General features: G+C 37.3%; 1 protein-coding gene and 1 non-coding gene across 2 annotated transcripts; one reads left to right on the top strand and one right to left on the bottom strand.

Annotated features, from left to right (window-relative positions):
* Positions 1-933: 933 nt before the first annotated feature.
* Positions 934-1,062, bottom strand: LOC127856689 (U11 spliceosomal RNA). Its single transcript, XR_008038197.1, has one exon. It is a non-coding gene; the product is annotated as a U11 spliceosomal RNA (small nuclear RNA).
* Positions 1,063-4,161: 3,099 nt separating this feature from the next.
* On the top strand, positions 4,162-11,654 carry LOC127855147 (WD repeat-containing protein 74-like). The gene is made up of 2 exons (XM_052390549.1): positions 4,162-4,773; positions 10,817-11,654. Exons 1-2 carry the CDS (start codon positions 4,197-4,199, stop codon positions 11,386-11,388), a joined length of 1,149 nt encoding a protein of 382 aa, XP_052246509.1. The 5' UTR covers positions 4,162-4,196; the 3' UTR covers positions 11,389-11,654.
* Positions 11,655-20,253: the final 8,599 nt, after the last annotated feature.

Raw genomic sequence — 20,253 nt, 5'->3', positions numbered from 1 at the left:
CATCCTATTAAGTTCATTTAGAATCATGTATTACCTAACAATATTTCCGTAAATTTAAATTGATTTAACCGATATCTAGACCGAAAATCACATCTCGGTATTTCTTGATATCAAGAAATCGAGCCTAATTTATGTGATCAATGATTCGATTTCTTTGTGACAATAATTGATTTTTTATATCATTAAATTTAGTTCTTGATATACAAAAAAAGAAATTTCTGATATCAATAATTCAATTTCTTGATATCAAAACAATTATTTTAATATCAAAAATTCGAATTCTTAAAATTAAAAAAGTAGAACGATTACCTATAAAGAAATACTAGAATGAAGAAATCGATTTTCTGATATCAAAAGTTATATTTATTCATATCAAACAATTTATTTTATTTATATCATTTGAAGTATTGATATACTGTAAATAAATATCTTAATAATAGCACAACGGCGCTCGATAGATGTATTGATACGAAGAAAATATAATTCTTTACATCAACAAATTAAAAAAATTAATCAGAGATGCACTTCTTAGACTCAAGAAAAACGGCGCCCCATATTATATGATTTCTATCACGTGACATAATTCTGTGACACACCGCCTATTTCGATATACACGCTCAGGATTATAGGGAAAACAATTCAAACGTTTTTGTTTTTAATCGTAAACTATTGAAAGAGAAATAGATGAATACACTTCGAATAAATCCAAAACATATTTCGGAGTGTGTGTTTTCATGCAAAATTGCAAACTACAATAGAAATAGACGAAATTTATCTTAATGGTCATTTCAAAAATCCTGTTTTGATCCGCATTCGATTCATACGTATCCAAGTATAGATGGAAGAACAGAAAATTGAAGATGATATCGTTGTATTTTTATTGTTATAAGAATTTTAGTTAAGTTTCAATTTATTAACGATTATGGTTTTGTATTGGGCGCCAGGCTTATTTGAGCACTAGCTGCCACTTTTCACAGAAATTTCGCCTCCGAAATCTCTTGCTAGCGATTCCGCCCAACGTCCGTGAAGACGCTGAGTGACATTACGTCAAAGGCCCTTTTTATTGCATATCTTTCAAGCGCTGTTTATATAATATTTTATTATTACATTTATATGTGCTTGTATTATTATGGTGTTAGGTTATATTTAATTTGTTATGTAATCTAAATTGGAAAAAAAACTTAATATTTTAAATGGTTCTAAAATGTTTTGTTTTATGTTTCAGGGGAAATAATAAAGCAACACATGATTTACTCATTACTAAGTTACTAGTATTTGTCTCCCTTTAATATTCATTTTGAGATTTCGTCGGATTATTTCTTTACGAAATGGTGTTTAGTTTAAACATATTTATTTCTTTAGGCAAACACAGTGTACATCAAGTAATTTACAATACAATCAGTATAAGAAAAGGATTGAAACGAAAGAAATAAATCTTATATAGATCTCCATCTTGAATTGATATTCTGAATCCCCCGTTTGTTCGAATGTGTTGGACTGGGTTAATAATATACATGTATAGTCAGGTATCTTCTGATGAATCTAGATTGGATTTTCAATGAGTTTCAGAAAAATAGCTCTTAATTTAAAGAATGTTGTTTACAACACAAGGTGTTTGTAGGACCCGAAGCAATCTCCACGCAGACTTGTCGTTCGATCCATGCTCTCACATGCAAGAACAGATTTGGTAGGATTTACTTATTGTTTTGTTTTATATTATTATGAAAAGTAGTATCATTTTCTGTTATACATAGAAAATAGTGTATAAGTTAAGGTCCATTATAATAAACATATACATTATCTAAATTATAAACAAAGTAAAGTAGCAACGGGAAAATTATTGTACAACGCGGTTCTGCTATCGGCTATTTGGTTCTAGTCAAATCTCTGCGCGGAGGTTGGAGCCGAAGTTGACATGGGCATTGATTGATTTTATTTGGTAAACATATGAACATTACATAGTTACTACATAATGCAGACAATATAAAATATATTATCACAGCAATATACATAGCAAACCATGGAATGCACACACAATACCAAGGATAACACAAAAAAGAGAAAAATGATTTTCACTTATTTCCATTGTGGTCCTTGTTATTGGTGGCAGTAACCATGAAACAGTCATGTACTAGATTTTAATAATGTATATGTATCAAATATGTACTGTTTAATAAAGTATATTACTGATTAAGAATGAATAAATATAAGCACATGTTCATTATTATCACAGAAGTTGCATAAGAAAGTTACACACTGCATAGGTAGTTAATAAACACACTTTGTAGCATACTATATTAAAGTTAAAGAATAATTATGAGATCCTTGCATCTTATTGATCATAAGACTTAAAAATGTATCACAGTATTTTAACAGAAAAATCATAATGAAAATTATACTATAAAAAGCTATAAAGACTCTAAAAACTGTTTCTTGATGGCACCCTTGAAATTGTTAGGTTTAGGTACATCCCTGATGTTTTGAGGAAGATTGTTCCATAAACAGATACCATTATATGTAAATGTTTTAGAACCAAAACTTCCTACTCTTGGTTTGAAAAACGACCAGAGTCTTCAAATGTAAAATTTTCAGCAAAATGATCAGATTCTGGCTGAGCTACCATATTAGACCTAGTACAACGATTATGTACGCCAGACACTGGCTTAAAATTCTCACCCATATACTCTGGTGCAAGGCCATTTTTAATCGTATGTACATGACAAAGTATGATCTGTTCTACTCTTTTTGAAACAGGCAGCCAACCTAAATGTGAAAACTGTTCTTGACCAACATGTGATCTGTTATCCATATTCAGAACAAACCTAATCATCTTGTGTTGTGTAGTTTGAAGCCTATTTTTAAGTGACTGAATAAGACCAGGGTACCAAAAAGAGCAGGCGTAGTCAAAGTGGCACTGTATAAGAGACATGACAATGAGTTTTCTGGTGTGCAATGTTAAGAACTTACTATTTCTGTATAGGAACTTTAACCTTGAGTTTGCCTTTGTAATAATTGATCTAGCAATGGTTTTACCAGACAGGAACTGGTCCAATACAGCACCTAGGTACTTAACAGAACTTGATGGAGTAATTGACACATCATTGCAAGAGACATTTAACTGAGAATTTGACTCCCATGGCGTCACGGACGTCATTGAAACCGACTGTGCAACAGTGAGATGGGACAGTACCAGCACCGTAAATTTCGGTACTGTTCATTAAACAAAAACTCCGTACAGTTATGACCACGAACGCGACCACAGTTATACCCATATAATTAGGCGCAGTATGGAAGTATATGCAGTTAACCTCCTTATTATTAGGGGAGAGTAGACCTGAAATTAGGTATCTTATTCTTACGGACGAACCGTTAAGCGGCTAGTCGTTACAGTAACGTAGTCTTGAGTACAGTAAATAGGGTAAAGTGGCCGAGAGTCCAAAACACTTACGGAAATAGTCCTATTTGTGCTTTTAAGAGACAGGAGTGAGGTTTTCTTTGCTGCAGTACACGGCGGGGTGTCCGATCTTCCTTTTAAAACATATTAAAGTCGGTTATTAGGGTAGCTATATATTGAATAAAAATATTGAGTTGAATAGCCATGTCCGTCAACGATTGTGAGACGGAAAATTCTATAAAGAGAAAGTCTGGTTGATTTAAAGACGAACACTGCTATTTAAAGCTCGTGAATTCCTTTGTTATTTCACATGATTGTAATAAATCGTAAAAACGCCTTTACACTTTCAAATGATTTCTGACACCTTGTATCAGCCGAACGATGTTATAATTAATGTTCAATCTTCATTTTGTGCATAGGAAATGGCATAGGAAATGATAAATTACCAACAATTATTATACAAAAACACGGAGCGTATATTGACCTCATCAAGAGTCCGTGACAAAAACAATAATAGGGCTTGTTTACCTCATATCCGAGCGTAGTCGGCCAATACTTATTTTAAGGCTAAATATGAACAACTATTTTTTTCATAAACAATTTTGTCTCTCTTTTTTCAACTTACAGTGGATCGCAATCAAAAATAAATTCACACATGTTGCCAGTATGTACACACATACAAGTTTTCCGAAATGATATCCAGTTTGTTGAATTCATTTAGTGCATTGTAGCCCTTTTCCATATAAGGGTTTGGAGAAGACGGGGTTTATGCGAAACTCAATCAAACGGGTCACCATAGCAAATGGCTGCGCCCACATTCAACGTGTTCGTTGGATCTGAAACGGGCCTTTTGAAGGGAATCAACACGGTCAAAGAGTATTGGACAAATTTAAACACTGTGGCAACACCAGAAAAATCGAACGAAATAAGGTCTCTGACATGGGTTGGTGAACATGAATCAGAGATCTGTGTTGGGTTGCGAAATAAACGAATCGCCACAGTAAAATTAATAGACAACAGCTTTTCTGAGTTCACACAGTTCGAACAAGGCAACGGGGACTTGAGGACAGCGTTTTACGATCGTAGCGCCACAGTGCTTGCGCTGGAATCGGGTGTGGTAAACGTTTGGAAAGATGGTGAACTTATTCAGGATATAAACACTGGGTCAAATCTGACATGCATGGTTCGTGAACCTGCACAACCAGACACATTCAGCACTGGGGGCAGAGAAGCTGACTTGAAACTATGGGATCTCAATAAACCAGAACAACCGGTGTTTCTGGCCAAAAATGTCAAGAATGACTGGCTGAATCTGAGAGTGCCTATTTGGATAACAGGAATTGGATTCCTTGGGGACAGGAAAATAGTTACATGTACAGGTTTGTGACATTAATTATTTATATTTTAGTTGCTTTTTTGTGTGTTCGAAATTTCTTGAAATTTGTTCATCCCCTCTGAGACTCAAGGAAGCTGCCATTGGCCTTCTTTTCAATTATTTTGTCAGCCTGCTTGGCTGTTTTGTCTGAAGACTCACGGGGGTTTTTCAGCACTGTCTGCGCCTCCGGAAAACGGAGGCACTCTCAAAGTAAACGGACCCGATCTCAAACCGAAATTATAAAAAAATCCAAATTTCAAAAAAAAAAAAAATATAATTTTATTTTGTTTATTTTTTTTAAGAATGAAGTGTCTTATAACTTGTGTGACTACTGACTAACCAGTGTTTGTTTTGGTCAAAAATATCTGCTATAAGGTTTTGACTGTACAATTCTTATCTCAGAGTGTAACTGTAACTGAAAAACAAAATTGCAGTACTTGAATAAACGTTGAACATGCCCAATATTGCATCTGTTTATATAAAGAAGACAAAATAACAAATAAATACAAATTTATTTGTTAAACCAATGAATTATTTAAGCATAATAATTTCACAATTTTTTCCCGAATGAGCGGTTTCAACAAAGCAAAAATTCCCAAAATGGCCAATTTTGTCGATAAAAAATTCCCTATTTGGTCAGACTCCTTTTCCCAAAATATACAGAAAAAACCCTGACTTAAGAGCAGTCTTTACGAATACAATTTCAAAGCAGTGGACCGTCGGTCCACCAAGCTATAAAATAATACTCGACCGCACCAGGACTTACTGGACCACCTTTTTTGCAGGTTGTATCACTGTAATTATGTGTAATTTACACGGATATATAAAAATAAATCATAATCTTAGCGAAAAACATAAACATGTAGCATTTTATTCTTTATTTAATGATCTGAGTAACACAGAAACATGTTCATCGGTCATTTCCATGTCATCTTCATCTTCATTAGATGTGCGATCAGAGGAGGACATGTCACTTGCAGTCAAAGGTTAGGAAACAGTGTCAGTCCCCTAAAAGAAATCATTTTCATTGGTCCAGGAAATTCTTTGTTAACAATAAAAATCATCTCTTTGATATTAAAATTCATTGAATGCAATTTTATGACATCAATCTTAAAGTTATTGGTGCCTGTCACGAACGCAGGCGAGTCCTGATCATTTACATGGCAGACAGAGCAAGGGTCACAATACATTTTGTATTTTCCTAAGTACTTCAGCCAAGGAAACCCGTTTTGCCACCATGGCTGGAACTAACTAACCCTTTTCTTTTCAAAGTCCTTTTTTATGCTCCCCTAGAAAATTTTGGGGGAGCATATAGTCACCGCTTCGTCTGTCCGCGTGTCCTTCCGTCAGTGCACAATTTTTGTCCTGGCTATTTCTCAGCAACTAATGACTGGAATTCAATGAAACTTTATGGGAAGCTTCACTACCAAGAGTAGATGTGCATATTATCAGCGGGTTCTGGTCGGATGATTTTTCACAGAGTTATCGCCCTTTGAAATTTTCCATTAACTGTACATATGGTGCAATTCTTGTCCCCCCAACTACTGACTGGAATTCAATGAAGCTTTATTGGAAGCTTAACTACCTTGAGGAGATGCGCATGTTATTTGTGGGTTCTGGTTAGATAATTTATTTAGAGGGTTATGGCCAGGGATCATATTTTTTCGGTTTTGTCGGTCCTAGACCGATTGGGGTCATGAAAGACCGATTGAAAATCCCAAACAGTCGGTCTGATTCTGTTTGCTAAAATTCCAATGTCATGAAATGGATTACACAGTACACATGCTAACACACCCTATTTACATCCTTATCTCGATTAGGTGTGATAAGGCGGACTATGACCCCAAGCAGTGAAGATTCGCGCGGTTGTGTATTAGTCATGCGTGAATAACCCCGTGTCAATATCAATCGATAATTTCAATGGCTTATACCTAGCACACTAATTAATCGGTCCGTAATGTGTACTCGTCCACGATAAAATCGTTGACAGTTACTTGGTAGATGAAAACCTCAATGTTATCCACGCGGACATTGTGCATTTCATGCATGAAACAGTAAACTTTCATATAAACAAAGAAGAAAATCGGATATTCTGCTATAATGATGGGCGGACCTGAAAGCACGCTCAGTAACTAAGCAAAACATGCCGATACATTTTCCACCAGCGTAATAATCCGGCAATAGATGAATGAAAGTCGCGGATCTGATCGACAGAACAGCCGAAAGTTATTTTTATGGGCGGACATTCACATAAAATAGTACACAAGAAAAATAAAATACATTGTATGAATCTTTAGTAAAAAACGTGTTAGAATCGAAATAATTCGTGTACTTTATTGTTTGTTGTTGAATAACCACGACTGGAAGTTTAGACGCGTGATTTCAAATCACACAGAATGACAGATTAATAATATTGACAGCGAAAAAAAGTCAAATTAAACAGCACACGAAACAACAATGAAATAGCAAATGATAGAACCAAATGAGAAAACTCGTATGTTCCGTTAAAAAAAATGCCTAAGGGAATTAAATTTGTACATTTATTATACCACCTTCATGAATGGCAAAATCAATGGTTTATATTTTAACGTTATTTGTCATGATTTCGGATATACATTTTCGGACACTTTTTCCCCATTTAAATCTAGACCGATTGATGTTGCGGGAAAATATGATCCCTGGTTATGGCCCTTTGAAATTTTTAGTTGCTAAACCATCCATCGTATTATTTTGTACAAAGTTATGCCCCTCAAGACGTTTCCTTTTATCTGAATATATAGTGCAATATTGTGACAAAAAAAACTTGGGGGAGCATCACCCGTCTCCGACAGTTTTTTGTTTCTTGAGGGACTGGTGAAAGTTTTCGTTTTTGTTAAGGAGTTGGTGATAGTTTTCGTTTTTGTTAAGGATTTGCACCCGAAAAATAATTAAGCAATCACATTGTTCATCTGTAAATTGTAATGTTTTCCGTGTCTTGTAATGTGTAAAATGCAGTCACCTGTCAAAATACTCGAAATTTGGTGTGTCTACATAATTCTTTATTATCCTCTCAGACGTAAATAAAATATGGTGTAGAAGCTTATATGTTAATATGAAATATAAATAATATACCATTGGTTTGTTTTGAATCTTTATCAAAATCAAACATATTTGCATCCACAAACTAAACCTCTATCCGGCACTTTGTCAAAATTAGTATGAGCCGCATTTTACACAATACACATTAGAAAAGGTTGCAAACTACTAAAAACTCGCGCAGCCATGATGTGTTAAAAGTACACTTAAGCAACACCTGGTTATTGTTTTTATTATTGTTTTACTTTTAAATTGAACGTTTAAATTAACGTCGAAGTCTGCAAGAGATGAAAAATGCAATTATTCAAATTAATTATCTAATGGAAATTCAGATTGAAATGTAATTTAATCATGAAATGATTATCAGATATGATTTACAGATAGTTTATACATTTACATAATTTGTATGCACATACAAATAAAAACACCTACCGTAACGTTGTATAATACTAGTCGCATCATATTAGATCTGCAAACATGACAAACCTTATAGCTTTGAAAGAACTTGGTTCTTGTCTATCCAGATGACTGTTTAGAAAAACATTAATATCTTGGTTGATTAGGAATATTTCTAGACATTAAGAACTTCAATAAAACATCAACATTGCCAATGAAAATTGAAAGAATTGAAATAACTTCTTTCTTCATTAAATAAATCTTCATTTTTGTTTACACTCATTTAGAGTAAAACATCTTTCTAATTGATAGCTTGCCCTTTTTTGAAGCAATGGAGATAAAAAGCATTATAAAGCATTATAAATGTTATCAAACGCAATCGCAACATACGTCAGTAAAACAAATAAAGGTGATGTAAGCTAGTCAGGGAGTCAGGGGCTCCTGGTTATAACATCTCATGTGAAAGTCAACTCATTGCCATAAGCAACAATGGTTTTCGTATCCACAGATGGACTTTTATGAAGACTGGCCCAAATATTGGGGCCAACATTGCCTTCCCAAATACTACGCCCCTGTTTTTTTCTTTATGTTCATGTTATTATCCCCTGCCATAGGCCCAGGGATATTGTTTTGGCGTTGAGCGTCCTTCCGTCCATCCGTCCGGCACCTTTGTGTCCGGAGCCATATCTTGGAAGTGCTTAAGCAGCAGGGGTGTAAATTTTCCGGATTATTCCGGAAATCCGGATTTGAGCCGTCCAGGGTTGATTTTGAGGTGAATGTAAATCCGATGAGTTTGTTTAAGGCGGGTGGGGGTAGGGACAAAATTCTTTTAGTGCGGGATCATTTCAGAACAAATATTGTTATAGCATCGTCGGCATTCCGGACATTTGCGCTTGGTACCGATTTTATTTATTGATTTCTGATTGGTAAGCGGCTGGCACTGACATGAGCAGGCACTGGCAAAGTAAAGCACTGCAATATCATATTTTAAAACAATATGTTAATCAAATTATATATTGACTGCGCATTTGCTAGGTTACTGGTTACTGGTTTTCATTTTCTGCAGTCAAACGATATGCATATTTAATTTCATTTGCAAGTGATGTATCGCGACATGTTTTCGGACAGTCGTTTTCGGATACGCTGGTTTGTTAATTACATTTCGAAGTTCTTAATATCATTTGTTTAGAATGACAAATACACCTGCGGTGTTACGGATGGTTTGGTTTATAATATTTCGCATTGTACTCACCAGAAATTGCACCTAGAAAGACTATAAAAAAAGAACAATAAGCTAGGGCTCGGGGGGTTGGGCCCTCTCTTCCCTTTATCATACGGCTTAATTTTCCGGATTTCATATTTGGGCCAATTGACACCCCTGATTATATCATTGAAACTTGGTATGAGTATATATATATGGATAAGAGGATGATGCACGCCAAATGGCATTGTACACCATATGATAATAACAGAGTTATGGCCCTTTGTATCTTGGAAAAATGCTTTTTTTGTGTGTCCGAAGCCATATATTGGAAGTGCTTTGACGGATTTCATTGAAAGTTGGTATGAGTATACATATGGATAAGAGGATGATGCACATTGGCCTTGTCCATCTGTCCAGAATACTTTTGTGTCCTGAAGTATAATGGCGGGGGATATCAGAGCTCCAGATAAGGGCCGTACAGCCGTAAATACGCCTTTTTCATGAAGATTAACGCATTTATTTTTATAAACTGGACGTACAATTACGACATTAATATCCATTTTAAGCATTTACGAAAAAAATCTGGCCGTACCGATACGTCTGCTTCAGCGCGACGTGATTTGTTGGTCTCTAACCTAACGGCGCTTTTCGTTACTTTAAATTACCGAAAAGTTGTAGACTGGGTTCATATATTATTGTCTTTTCTGTTGCGTGATTTCCTGTAACTTGTAAATTCGTCAAAAACCATATATCTGCGCGCAATTGAATGCTGGCTTAACCGAAAGCGGCTCAAAACAACACTTTGTTGTCATATAATGACTACATACGGTGTCTTCTAACCATCCTGACATTAAATCTGTAAACCCAGAAAAAGGCATTGTCGCCCCGATATTAAACAATTTGATTGCATCGGTGGCGTAAAACTTTAGAAAACACGATGGGAAATGGATGAGACAGTGAAATAAGTGTTCATTTTCCTTAGCTTACTAGTTGGCTTGTGTTTTCTTGTCAAGAAAAATGAAGAAATAGTATTAGTCATGAGTTTTAATGTGTAGTTGTATTAGCATCATAATTCAGAATGGAAAACCTAATACAGTAACTGTTTAAGAAGCTACATATATTTATTTTAATTGCTGCAAATGTTTCTGTAAAGTCAGTTATACACCCTTCAATATCCAAGAACACGGGTAGTACAGTACTACCTGTATTTTTGGATATGGTAGTACAGGTACTAATTGATTTTAAGCGTTACTCCTTTTCTTTCTGTCAGTGGCAGTACTGTTATTAATTTCACAAATCCATATCTGGAGCTCTGGGGATATCAATTCAACGAATTTGCTTGTTAGTCTTTAGTGTTCTCTTGTATTTTCAGGTTATCATCAAGTGAGAGTGTATGATCCTCAAAGCCAGAGGCGACCAGTCCTGGACATGAGCTGGGAGGAGTATCCAATAACTGCCATGTCTTTGTACAGAGACAACCAGGTCGTTGTTGGCAACACTCATGGCTCCATGGCACTGCTTGATATACGGACAGGAAAACTAGTGCACAATTTCAAGGGTTTTGCTGGATCAATCCGGTCTATACAATGTCATGGTTCCCAGCCTGTAGTTGCTTCTTGTGGACTTGATCGTTTCTTCCGAGTGCATGACATTAATTCAAGGGAGCTTATTCATAAGAAGTACTTAAAATCACGTCTGAATTGCATGTTAATGACCGGCATGAGGTGGCAAGATTTGGACTCTGAATCGGCAGTAGAGCAAATCTCTACTGAACAAAATATAGGTACTGTTGAGCAGACTCCTGAGGGAAAGGCCACAGAGGATAACGAAGATGAAATTTGGAACCAAATGGAAATTGTGAAAACAAAAACAATTAAAAGAAAGGATGTTATTGCAGATAAAGATTCTGTAAAAGGAAAAAAGCTGAAAATGAAAAAGAAATGATTTGTTTGTTAAAACTGCTACTAATAGCACATTGAATAGATTGAATGTTTCCTCAGAATGTATGGTATAGAAATAACAGAACCAACATAATGGTACATGTAAAATCTTGAGTGACTGTTGACATTTTGAAAATTTAACTTACTTCTGTTTCTGTTTGTTCAAAAACATTTATGGTACCAAATTTAATTCCCTTATTCAGTATCAAACTTGATGTATTTGCCTCTGTCTATGGAAATATAATCGAAATAAATAGTATAATATTTCAAGAGATAGAATAGTGTCTGCTAGCCGAAATGAATGTTTGATTTGTTTAAAATATCAATAATCAACTTTAAGTTAAATAACACTATAAGACTCAATCTTTATGAAACTTGATTAAAATGTTTCTCTTTAGAGAGCCAAGTGCATATCTAGGTCTTCTGGGTTCAAAAACTAGGTTATTAGATAAAATCTTATATTAAAAAGTGTGGCACTGTAGAAGCCGTCATTATGACTGTTGCTGAAACTTGACCAGAATGTTTCTCATGCAAATTTCGTACACGCTTCACCAATCTTTCACACACACACACACAATTAAGGAACTTGTATCGTTTTTATCCCCACGCTTTTTGTAAAGCGTGGGGATATTGTGGTTTTCTCCGCCGTCTGTCCGGTTGTTCGTCCTGGCCACTATCTCCTCCTACACTATTAGCACAAGAACCTTGAAACTTACAAACATGGTAGCTATGAGCATATGTGCGACCCTGCACTATTTGGAATTTTGATCTGACCCCTGGGTCAAAAGTTATGGGGGTTGGGGTGGGGCCGGGTCAGAGATTTTCACTCATTTTTTTAGGTCATTTTACATTATATTCTTCATTTCTACACCGATTTACTTGAAATTGATACTGAACCTTTCTTATGACAATACAGTCAATCTCAACAATGCATGGCCCCATTACCAACCCTGGGGCGCCCCGCCCACATAGACCACACCCACCCAAAATTGCCTTTTACTATAATTTCTTTCTTTCTACACCGATTCACTTCTAATTGATACTGAACTTCCATAATGACAATATGACAATACGGTCAATCTCAATTATGCATTGCCCCATTACCAACCCTTGGGCGGCCCTGAGTCAAACATGCAGTGTGGGGATACGCGTCGGCCTCTGCCGCGCCATTTCTAGTTCATCCTGTCTTAACATGAGAGGCAGACTGGCCCCTGTCTTAACTAAAGGGGCCACATTATTACAAAACCGACCCGAATTTAATGTAATTATAGAAATTTTGTAACAACAGTTCTGTCATACTTAATTTACAGTATGATTAAGTTTTGCAACAGTTATAATGTAGACTGTAGTAGACTAAAGAGTGAATTATATTGGCTAATATTTGAACCTCTAAAACTGCCTTTGTTTCATACTTCTGTTTTCAATGTTAACAGACTAGAATAAATATTGCTATCACTTAAGCATACCAGCTCAGTGGGTTAACAAATTCATAATTAAACATACATGTGTGAAAATTATGAATGTGTAAATATTAAGAATCATAAGAGCACATTACTTCAAACATTCGTTGAATTACGGCAACCTAGTACAAGAAAGATTGCCATAAAGTTACAGTTATATTAATTTAAACTAAGCTTTATTGAGTCATGTTCTGAGAAAACGGGGCTTAATGCATGTGCGTACAGTGTCATCCCAGATTAGCCTGGACACTTTCCGCTTTTATAGCATTTTGCTCCATATATATATATATATATATATATATATATATATATATATATATATATATATATATATATTATATCAGGGGTGTCAATTTTCCGGATTATTCCGGAAATCCGGATTTGAGCCGGCCAGGGTTGATTTTGAGGTGAATGTAAATCCGATGAGTTTGTTTAAGGCGGGTGGGGGTAGGGACAAAATTCTTTTAGTGCGGGATCATTTCAGAACGAATATTGTTATAGCATCGTCGGCATTCCGGACATTTGCGCTTGGTACCGATTTTATTTATTGATTTCTGATTGGCAAGCGGCTGGCACTGACATGGGCAGTAACTGGCTAAGTAAAGCACTGCAATATCATATTTTAAAACAATATGTTAATCAAATTATATATTGACTGCGTATTTGCTAGGTTACTGGCTACTGGTTTTCATTTTCTGCAGTCAAACGATGTGCATATTTTATTTCATTTGCAAATGATGTATCGCGACATGTTTTCGGACAGTCGTTTTCGGATACGCTGGTTTGTCGATTTTAATTTAATTTCGAAGTTCTTAATATCATTTGTTTAGAATGACAAATACACATGCGGTGTTACGGATGGTTTGGTTTATAATATTTCTTATTGTACTCACCAGAAATTGCACCTAGAAAGACTATTAAAAAAAAGAACAATAAGCTAGGGATCGGGGGGTTTGGCCCTCTCTTCCCTTTATCTTACGGCTTAATTTTCCGGATTTCAAATTTGGGACAATTGACACCCCTGATATATATATATATATATATATATATATATATATATATATATATATATATATATATATATATATATATATATATATATATATGGGGAGCATATAGTTGCCAGTTTGTCCTTCCATACTTCCCTACGAACTAAATTCTTGTCCGGAGCATAGCTCTAAAACTACTAAAGGGATTTACTTGAAACTTGAAATATAAACAGATGGCACATAGGAGAAGTGCAGTGACCAAGAACCATAACTCTATCTACCTTAGTTTTTGAATTATCTCCCCTTTTATACATGTATAATTTCAAAGTAAATTTTTGTCTGTAGCATAACTTTAAATCTACTGAAGCGATTTACTTGAAATATAAACAGATGGCAACTAGGTGAAGGCAGTGACCAAGAACCATAACTCTATCTACCTTAGTTTTTATGCCCACAGAACCTTTGTCCGTCAGTCAGTTAGTCCATCTGGATTAGTTTCCGCTCAATAAGTCAAGCAATGGTCATCAGATCTTCTTCAAACTTCATCAAAATGTTAAAGGCAAAAACATCTAGGTCAAGTTCGATAATGGGCCAAATTGACCAACACACTCCTGAGTTATGGCCCTTGATTCATCGTAAAATTTGTTTTTTTCTCGTTTCCCCTCAATTACTAGAGCAATTGTCATCAGATCTTCACCAAACTTCATAACAATTTGTAAGGCAATAACATCTAGGTCAAGTTCGATAATCGGCCAAATTAACCCAAACACTCCTGAGTTACGGCCCTTGAATCATCGAAAAATTGCGTTTTTTCTGGTTTCCGCTCAATTACTCAAGCAAATGTCATAGGATCTTTGCCATACTTCATGATAATGTGTAAGGTCATAAGATCTAGGCCAAGTTCGATAATCGGCCAAATTGACCCAAACACTCATGAATTACGGCCCTTGAATCATAAAAATATATAAGAGTTTTTTCTCGTTTCCGCTCAATAACTCCACCAATTGTCATCGGATCTTCACCAAACTTCATAAAAATTTGTAAGGCAATAAAATCTAGTTTGATCATCAGCCAAATTTACCCAGGCACTTCTGAGTAACGGCCCTTGAATCCTAAAAAAATTGCGTTTCTGCTCGAAACATGCTCATAACTTCTATGTCACTTCAGATGTAACCTTCATATTTGGTATGCACATGTATATGGACAAGGCCTTTCCATACGCACATAAATTTGACCCCTTTGACCTTGACCTTGAACTAAGGTTCCGTGTTTAGGTTTCGAAATCTGTGTTTAGGTTTCAAAAAGCGTTTTGGGGGCATATGTCTTCCGATGGAGACAGCTCTTGTTTGATTATCTCCCCTTTTATATAATTTCAAAGTAAATTTTTGTCCAGAGCATAACTCTAAATCTACTAAAGGGATTTACTTGAAACTTGAAATATAAACAGATGGCAAGTAGGAGAAGTGCAGTGACTAAGAACCATAACTCTATCTACCTTAGTTTTTGAATTATCTTCCTTTATTTAATTTCAAAGTAATTTTTTGTCCAGAGCATAACTCCAAATCAACCAAAGGGATTTACTTGAAACTTGAAATATAAACAGATGGCAAGAAGGAGAAGGACAGTGACTAAGAACCATAACTCTATCTACATAAGGTCACTTTGGTCAAGGTCACCTAAGCTAATAATAGATTTTCCTTCACACTTTTGTTACAGTTTCTAATAGTGCCTTCAATACTTTACCGATCTCTTTCATATTTGGCATGTAGGTACCTTGCATGGACCTCTACCTTTTGACGATGTTTGAGGTCACTGGAGTCAAGGTCACCAAGGCTAATAATAGATTTTTCCGTCACACCTTTGATACAGTTTCTCACAGCACCTTCAATACTTTACCGATCTCTTTCATATTTGGCATGTAGGTACCTTGCATGGACCTCTACCTTTTGATAAGGTTTGAGGTCACTGGGGTCAAGGTCAAATTCACTGAGGCTTATATTAGATTTTCTCAAGGTCTCCCTTTTTCCACACAACCCATATATCGACAAAGCATCATTGGGGAGCATCCATCAGTTTTACTGATATCCTTGTTTTTAGTTTCAAGAAAGTCCCTCCTTACCGAAAATAAAGTTTAGGCGGAAAGTGTCGTCCCTGATTAGCCTGTGCTGAGTGCACAGGCTAATCAGGATGACACTTGACGCACATGCATTATGCCCAGTTTTCCCAGAACACGACTATTATTTAATGCCACTTTTTTTACAGCGTTGAACAAAAGTTTAGATGGCCCCAATGGCTAGTAATAATTGTAATAATTAGTCTTTGTGTGTGTGCGTTTGCGCGTATGTGTGTGTTAGCGTGCGTGGCCTTCGTGCTTGTGTATCTGTGTGTTTGTGAGATATAGAGATGCTGTATTGTGAGAGTGTTGTGTGCACATGGCATCAACACATCAACAGCAATCAATGGTGACCGGCAACAAAAACACCATTTCATAATAAACTTTAAAAAATGACAATAATTAACGTTGGATTAGAAAAAATTTTTTTTATCTCTTTAGCTCACCTGAGCACAATGTGCTAATGGTGAGCTTTTGTGATTGGCTTTTGTCCGTCGAGAGGCGTCAACATTTGCCTTGTTAACACTCTAGAGGCTACATTTATTGTCCAATCTTCTTGAAATTTGGTAAGAAGATTGGTCTCCATAATATCTTGGATGAGTTCGAAAATGGTTACGTTGCTGAACATGGCTGCCAAGGGGCGGGGCATTTTTCCTTATAAGGCTATATATGGCTATAGTAAAATCTTGTTAACACTCTAGAGGCCACATTTATTGTCCGATCTTCATGAAACATGGACAGTAGATTCATCACAATAATATATTGGACAAGTTTAAAAATGATGCTCGAAAAATATGGCCACCAGGGGGCCGGTCATTTTTCCTTGTATGGCTATAGTAAAACCTTGTTAACACTCTAGAGGCCACATTTATTTTCCGATTTCATGAAACTTGGTCAGAAGATTTGTCACAATGATAACTTGGATGAGTTCGAAAATGGTTTTGATTGCTTTAAAAACATGGCCACCAGTGGGCGGGACATTTTTCCTTATATGACTATATATGTCTTTTGTAAAACATTGTTAACTCTCTAGAGGCCACATTTATTGTCCAATCTTCATGAAATTTAGTCAGAAGATTGGTCTCAATGATATCTTGGATGAGTTCAAAAATGGTTGCGTTTGCTTGAAAAACATACTGCCAAGGGGCGGGGCATTTTTCCATATATGGCTATAAATAGCTATAGTAAAATCTTGTTTAACACTATAGGGGGCCACATTTATTGTATGATCTTCATTAAACCTTGTCAGAAAATTCATGCCAACAATATCTTTGACGAGTTCAAAAATGATGCCGGTTGGTTGAAAAACATTGCCGCCAGGGGGGGGGGGGGTGGCATTTTTCTTTATATTGCTATGCAATGTAGTAAAACCTTGTTAACACATAGAGGCCACATTTATTTTCTTATCTCTGTCAGAAGATTTGTCCTAATGATATCTTGAATGAGTTTCAAAATGGTTTGGGTTGCTTTAAAAACATGGGCACCAGGGGGCGGGGCATTTGTCCTTATATGGCTTAAATAAATTATTGTTAACACTAGAGGCCTCATTTATTGCCCAATCGTCATGAAATTTTGTCAGAAGATTGATCTGAATGATATCGTGGATGAGTTCGAAAAAATTTACGTTTGCTTGAAAAACATGGCTGCCAAGGGGTGGCCATTTTTTTCCTTATATGGTTATAGTAAAATCTTGTTAACACTCTACAGGCCACATTTATTGTCCAATCTTCATGAAACTTGGTCAGAAGACTCATCCTTATGATATCTTGGATGAGTTCAAAAATGGTTTCGGTTGCTTTTAAATATGGCCACCAGGGGGTGGGGCATTTTTCCTAATATGTATGGCTATTTATGGCTTTAGTAAAACCTTGTTAACACTCTAGAGGCCACATGTCCAATCTTCAAGAAATTTAGTCAGAAGATTGGTCTCAATGATATCTTGGATGACTTTGAAAATGGTTACGATGCAGCTCAAACTCCAGCTGATGTTGTATATAAGGGTCAAAGTAGGCGCAGTGTTGGAGGACATGCTGCTCAACCTCCAGCTGATGTTGTGTTAGGGTCAAAGTAGGCGCAGTGTTGGAGGACATGCAGCTCAAACTCCAGCTGATGCTGTATATAAGGGTCAAAGTAGGCGCAATGTTGGAGGACATGCAACTCAACCTCCAGCTGATGTTGTGTATAAGGGTCCAAGTAGGGGCATAGTGGGAGGACATGCAACTCAACCTCCAGCTGATGCTGTATATAAGAGTATAATTAGGCACAGTGTGGGGGACATGTTGCTCAACCTCCGGCTGATGTTGTATATAAGGGTATAATTAGGCGCAGTGTTGGAGGACACGCAGCTCAACCTCCAGCTGATGTTGTATATAAGGGTCAAAGTAGGCGCAGTGTGGGGGACATGCAGCTCAACCTCCGGCTGATGTTTTATATAAGGGTCAAAGTAGGCGCAGTGTTGGGGGACATGCAGCTCAACCTCCGGCTGATGTTGTATATAAGGGTCAAAGTAGGCACAGTGTGGGGTACATGCAGCTCAACCTCCAGCTGATGTTATTTATAAGGGTCAATGTAGGCGCAGTGTTGGAGGACCTGCAGCTCAACCTCCAGCTGAAGTTGTGTATAAGGGTCAAAGTAGGCACAGTGTTGGAGGACACGCAGCTCAACCTCCAGCTGAAGTTGTGTATAAGGGTCAAAGTAGGCACAGTGTTGGAGGACATGCAGCTCAACCTCCAGCTGAAGTTGTGTATAAGGGTCAAAGTAGGCACAGTGTTGGAGGACATGTAGCTCAACCTCCAGCTGATGTTGTATATAAGGGGCAAAGTAGGCGCAGTGTTGGAGGACATGCAGCTCAACCTCCAGCTGATGTTGTATATAAGGGTCAAAGTAGGCGCAGTGTTGGAGGACATGCTGCTCAACCTCCAGCTGATGTTGTGTATAAGGGTCAAAGTAGGCACAGTGTTGGAGGACATGCAGCTCAACCTCCGGCTGATGTATATAAGGGTCAAAGTAGGCGCAGTGTTGGAGGACATGCAGCTCAACCTCCAGCTGATGTTGTGTATAAGGATCAAAGTAGGCACAGTGTTGGGGTACACGCAGCTCAACCTCCGGCTGATGTTGTATATAAGGGTATAATTAGGCGCAGTGTTGGAGGACATGCAGCTCAACCTCCAGCTGATGTTGTATATAAGGGTCAAAGTAGGCATAGTGTTGGAGGACATGCTGCTCAACCTCCAGCTGATGTTGTGTATAAGGGTCAAAGTAGGCGCAGTGTTGGAGGACATGCAGCTCAACCTCCAGCTGATGTTGTATATAAGGGTCAAAGTAGGCATAGTGTTGGAGGACATGCTCTTTAACCTCCAGCTGATGTTGTATACAAGGGTATAATTAGGCACAGTGTGGGGTACATGCTGCTCAACCTCCAGCTGATGTTGCATATAAGGGTCAAAGTAGGCGCAGTGTTGGATGACATGCAGCTCAACCTCCAGCTGATGTTGTGTATAAGGGTCAAAGTTGACACAGTGTTGGAGGACATGCTCTTCAACCTCCAGCTGATGTTGTATATAAGGGTCAAAGTAGACACAGTGTTGGAGGACATGCTCTTCAACCTCCAGCTGATGTTGTGTATAAGGGTCAAAGTAGGCGCAGTGTTGGAGGACATGCAGCTCAACCTCCAGCTGATGTTGTATATAAGGGTATAATTAGGCACAGTGTTGGAGGACACGCAGCTCAACCTCCAGCTGATGTTGTATATAAGGGTATAATTAGGCACAGTGTTAGAGGACACGCTGCTGAATCCCAGCTGATGTTGTATATAAGGGGCAAAGTAGGCACAGTGTTGGGGGACACGCTGCTCAACCTCCAGGTGATGTTGTGTATAAGGGTCAAAGTAGGCGCAGTGTTGAAGGACATGCAGCTCAACCTCCAACTGATGTTGTGTATAAGGGTCAAAGTAGGCACAGTGTTGGAGGACATGCAGCTCAACCTCCAGCTGATGTTGTGTATAAGGGTCAAAGTAGGCGCAGTGTTGGAGGACATGCAGCTCAACCTCCAGCTGATGTTGTATACAAGGGTATAATTAGGCACAGTGTTGGAGGACACGCTGCTCAACCTCCAGCTGATGTTTTATATAAGGGGCAAAGTAGGCACAGTGTTGGAGGACATGCTCTTCAACCTCCAGCTGATGTTGTATATAAGGGTCAAAGTAGGCACAGTGTTGGAGGACATGCAGCTCAACCTCCAGCTGATGTTGTGTATAAGGGTCAAAGTAGGCGCAGTGTGGGGGACATGCAGCTCAACCTCAAGCTGAT

The sequence above is a fragment of the Dreissena polymorpha genome, chromosome 13 (assembly GCF_020536995.1).
Source record: "Dreissena polymorpha isolate Duluth1 chromosome 13, UMN_Dpol_1.0, whole genome shotgun sequence".
NCBI classification, from domain to species: Eukaryota; Metazoa; Mollusca; class Bivalvia; order Myida; family Dreissenidae; genus Dreissena; species Dreissena polymorpha.
This window is presented reverse-complemented; position numbering and strand designations above follow the sequence as displayed.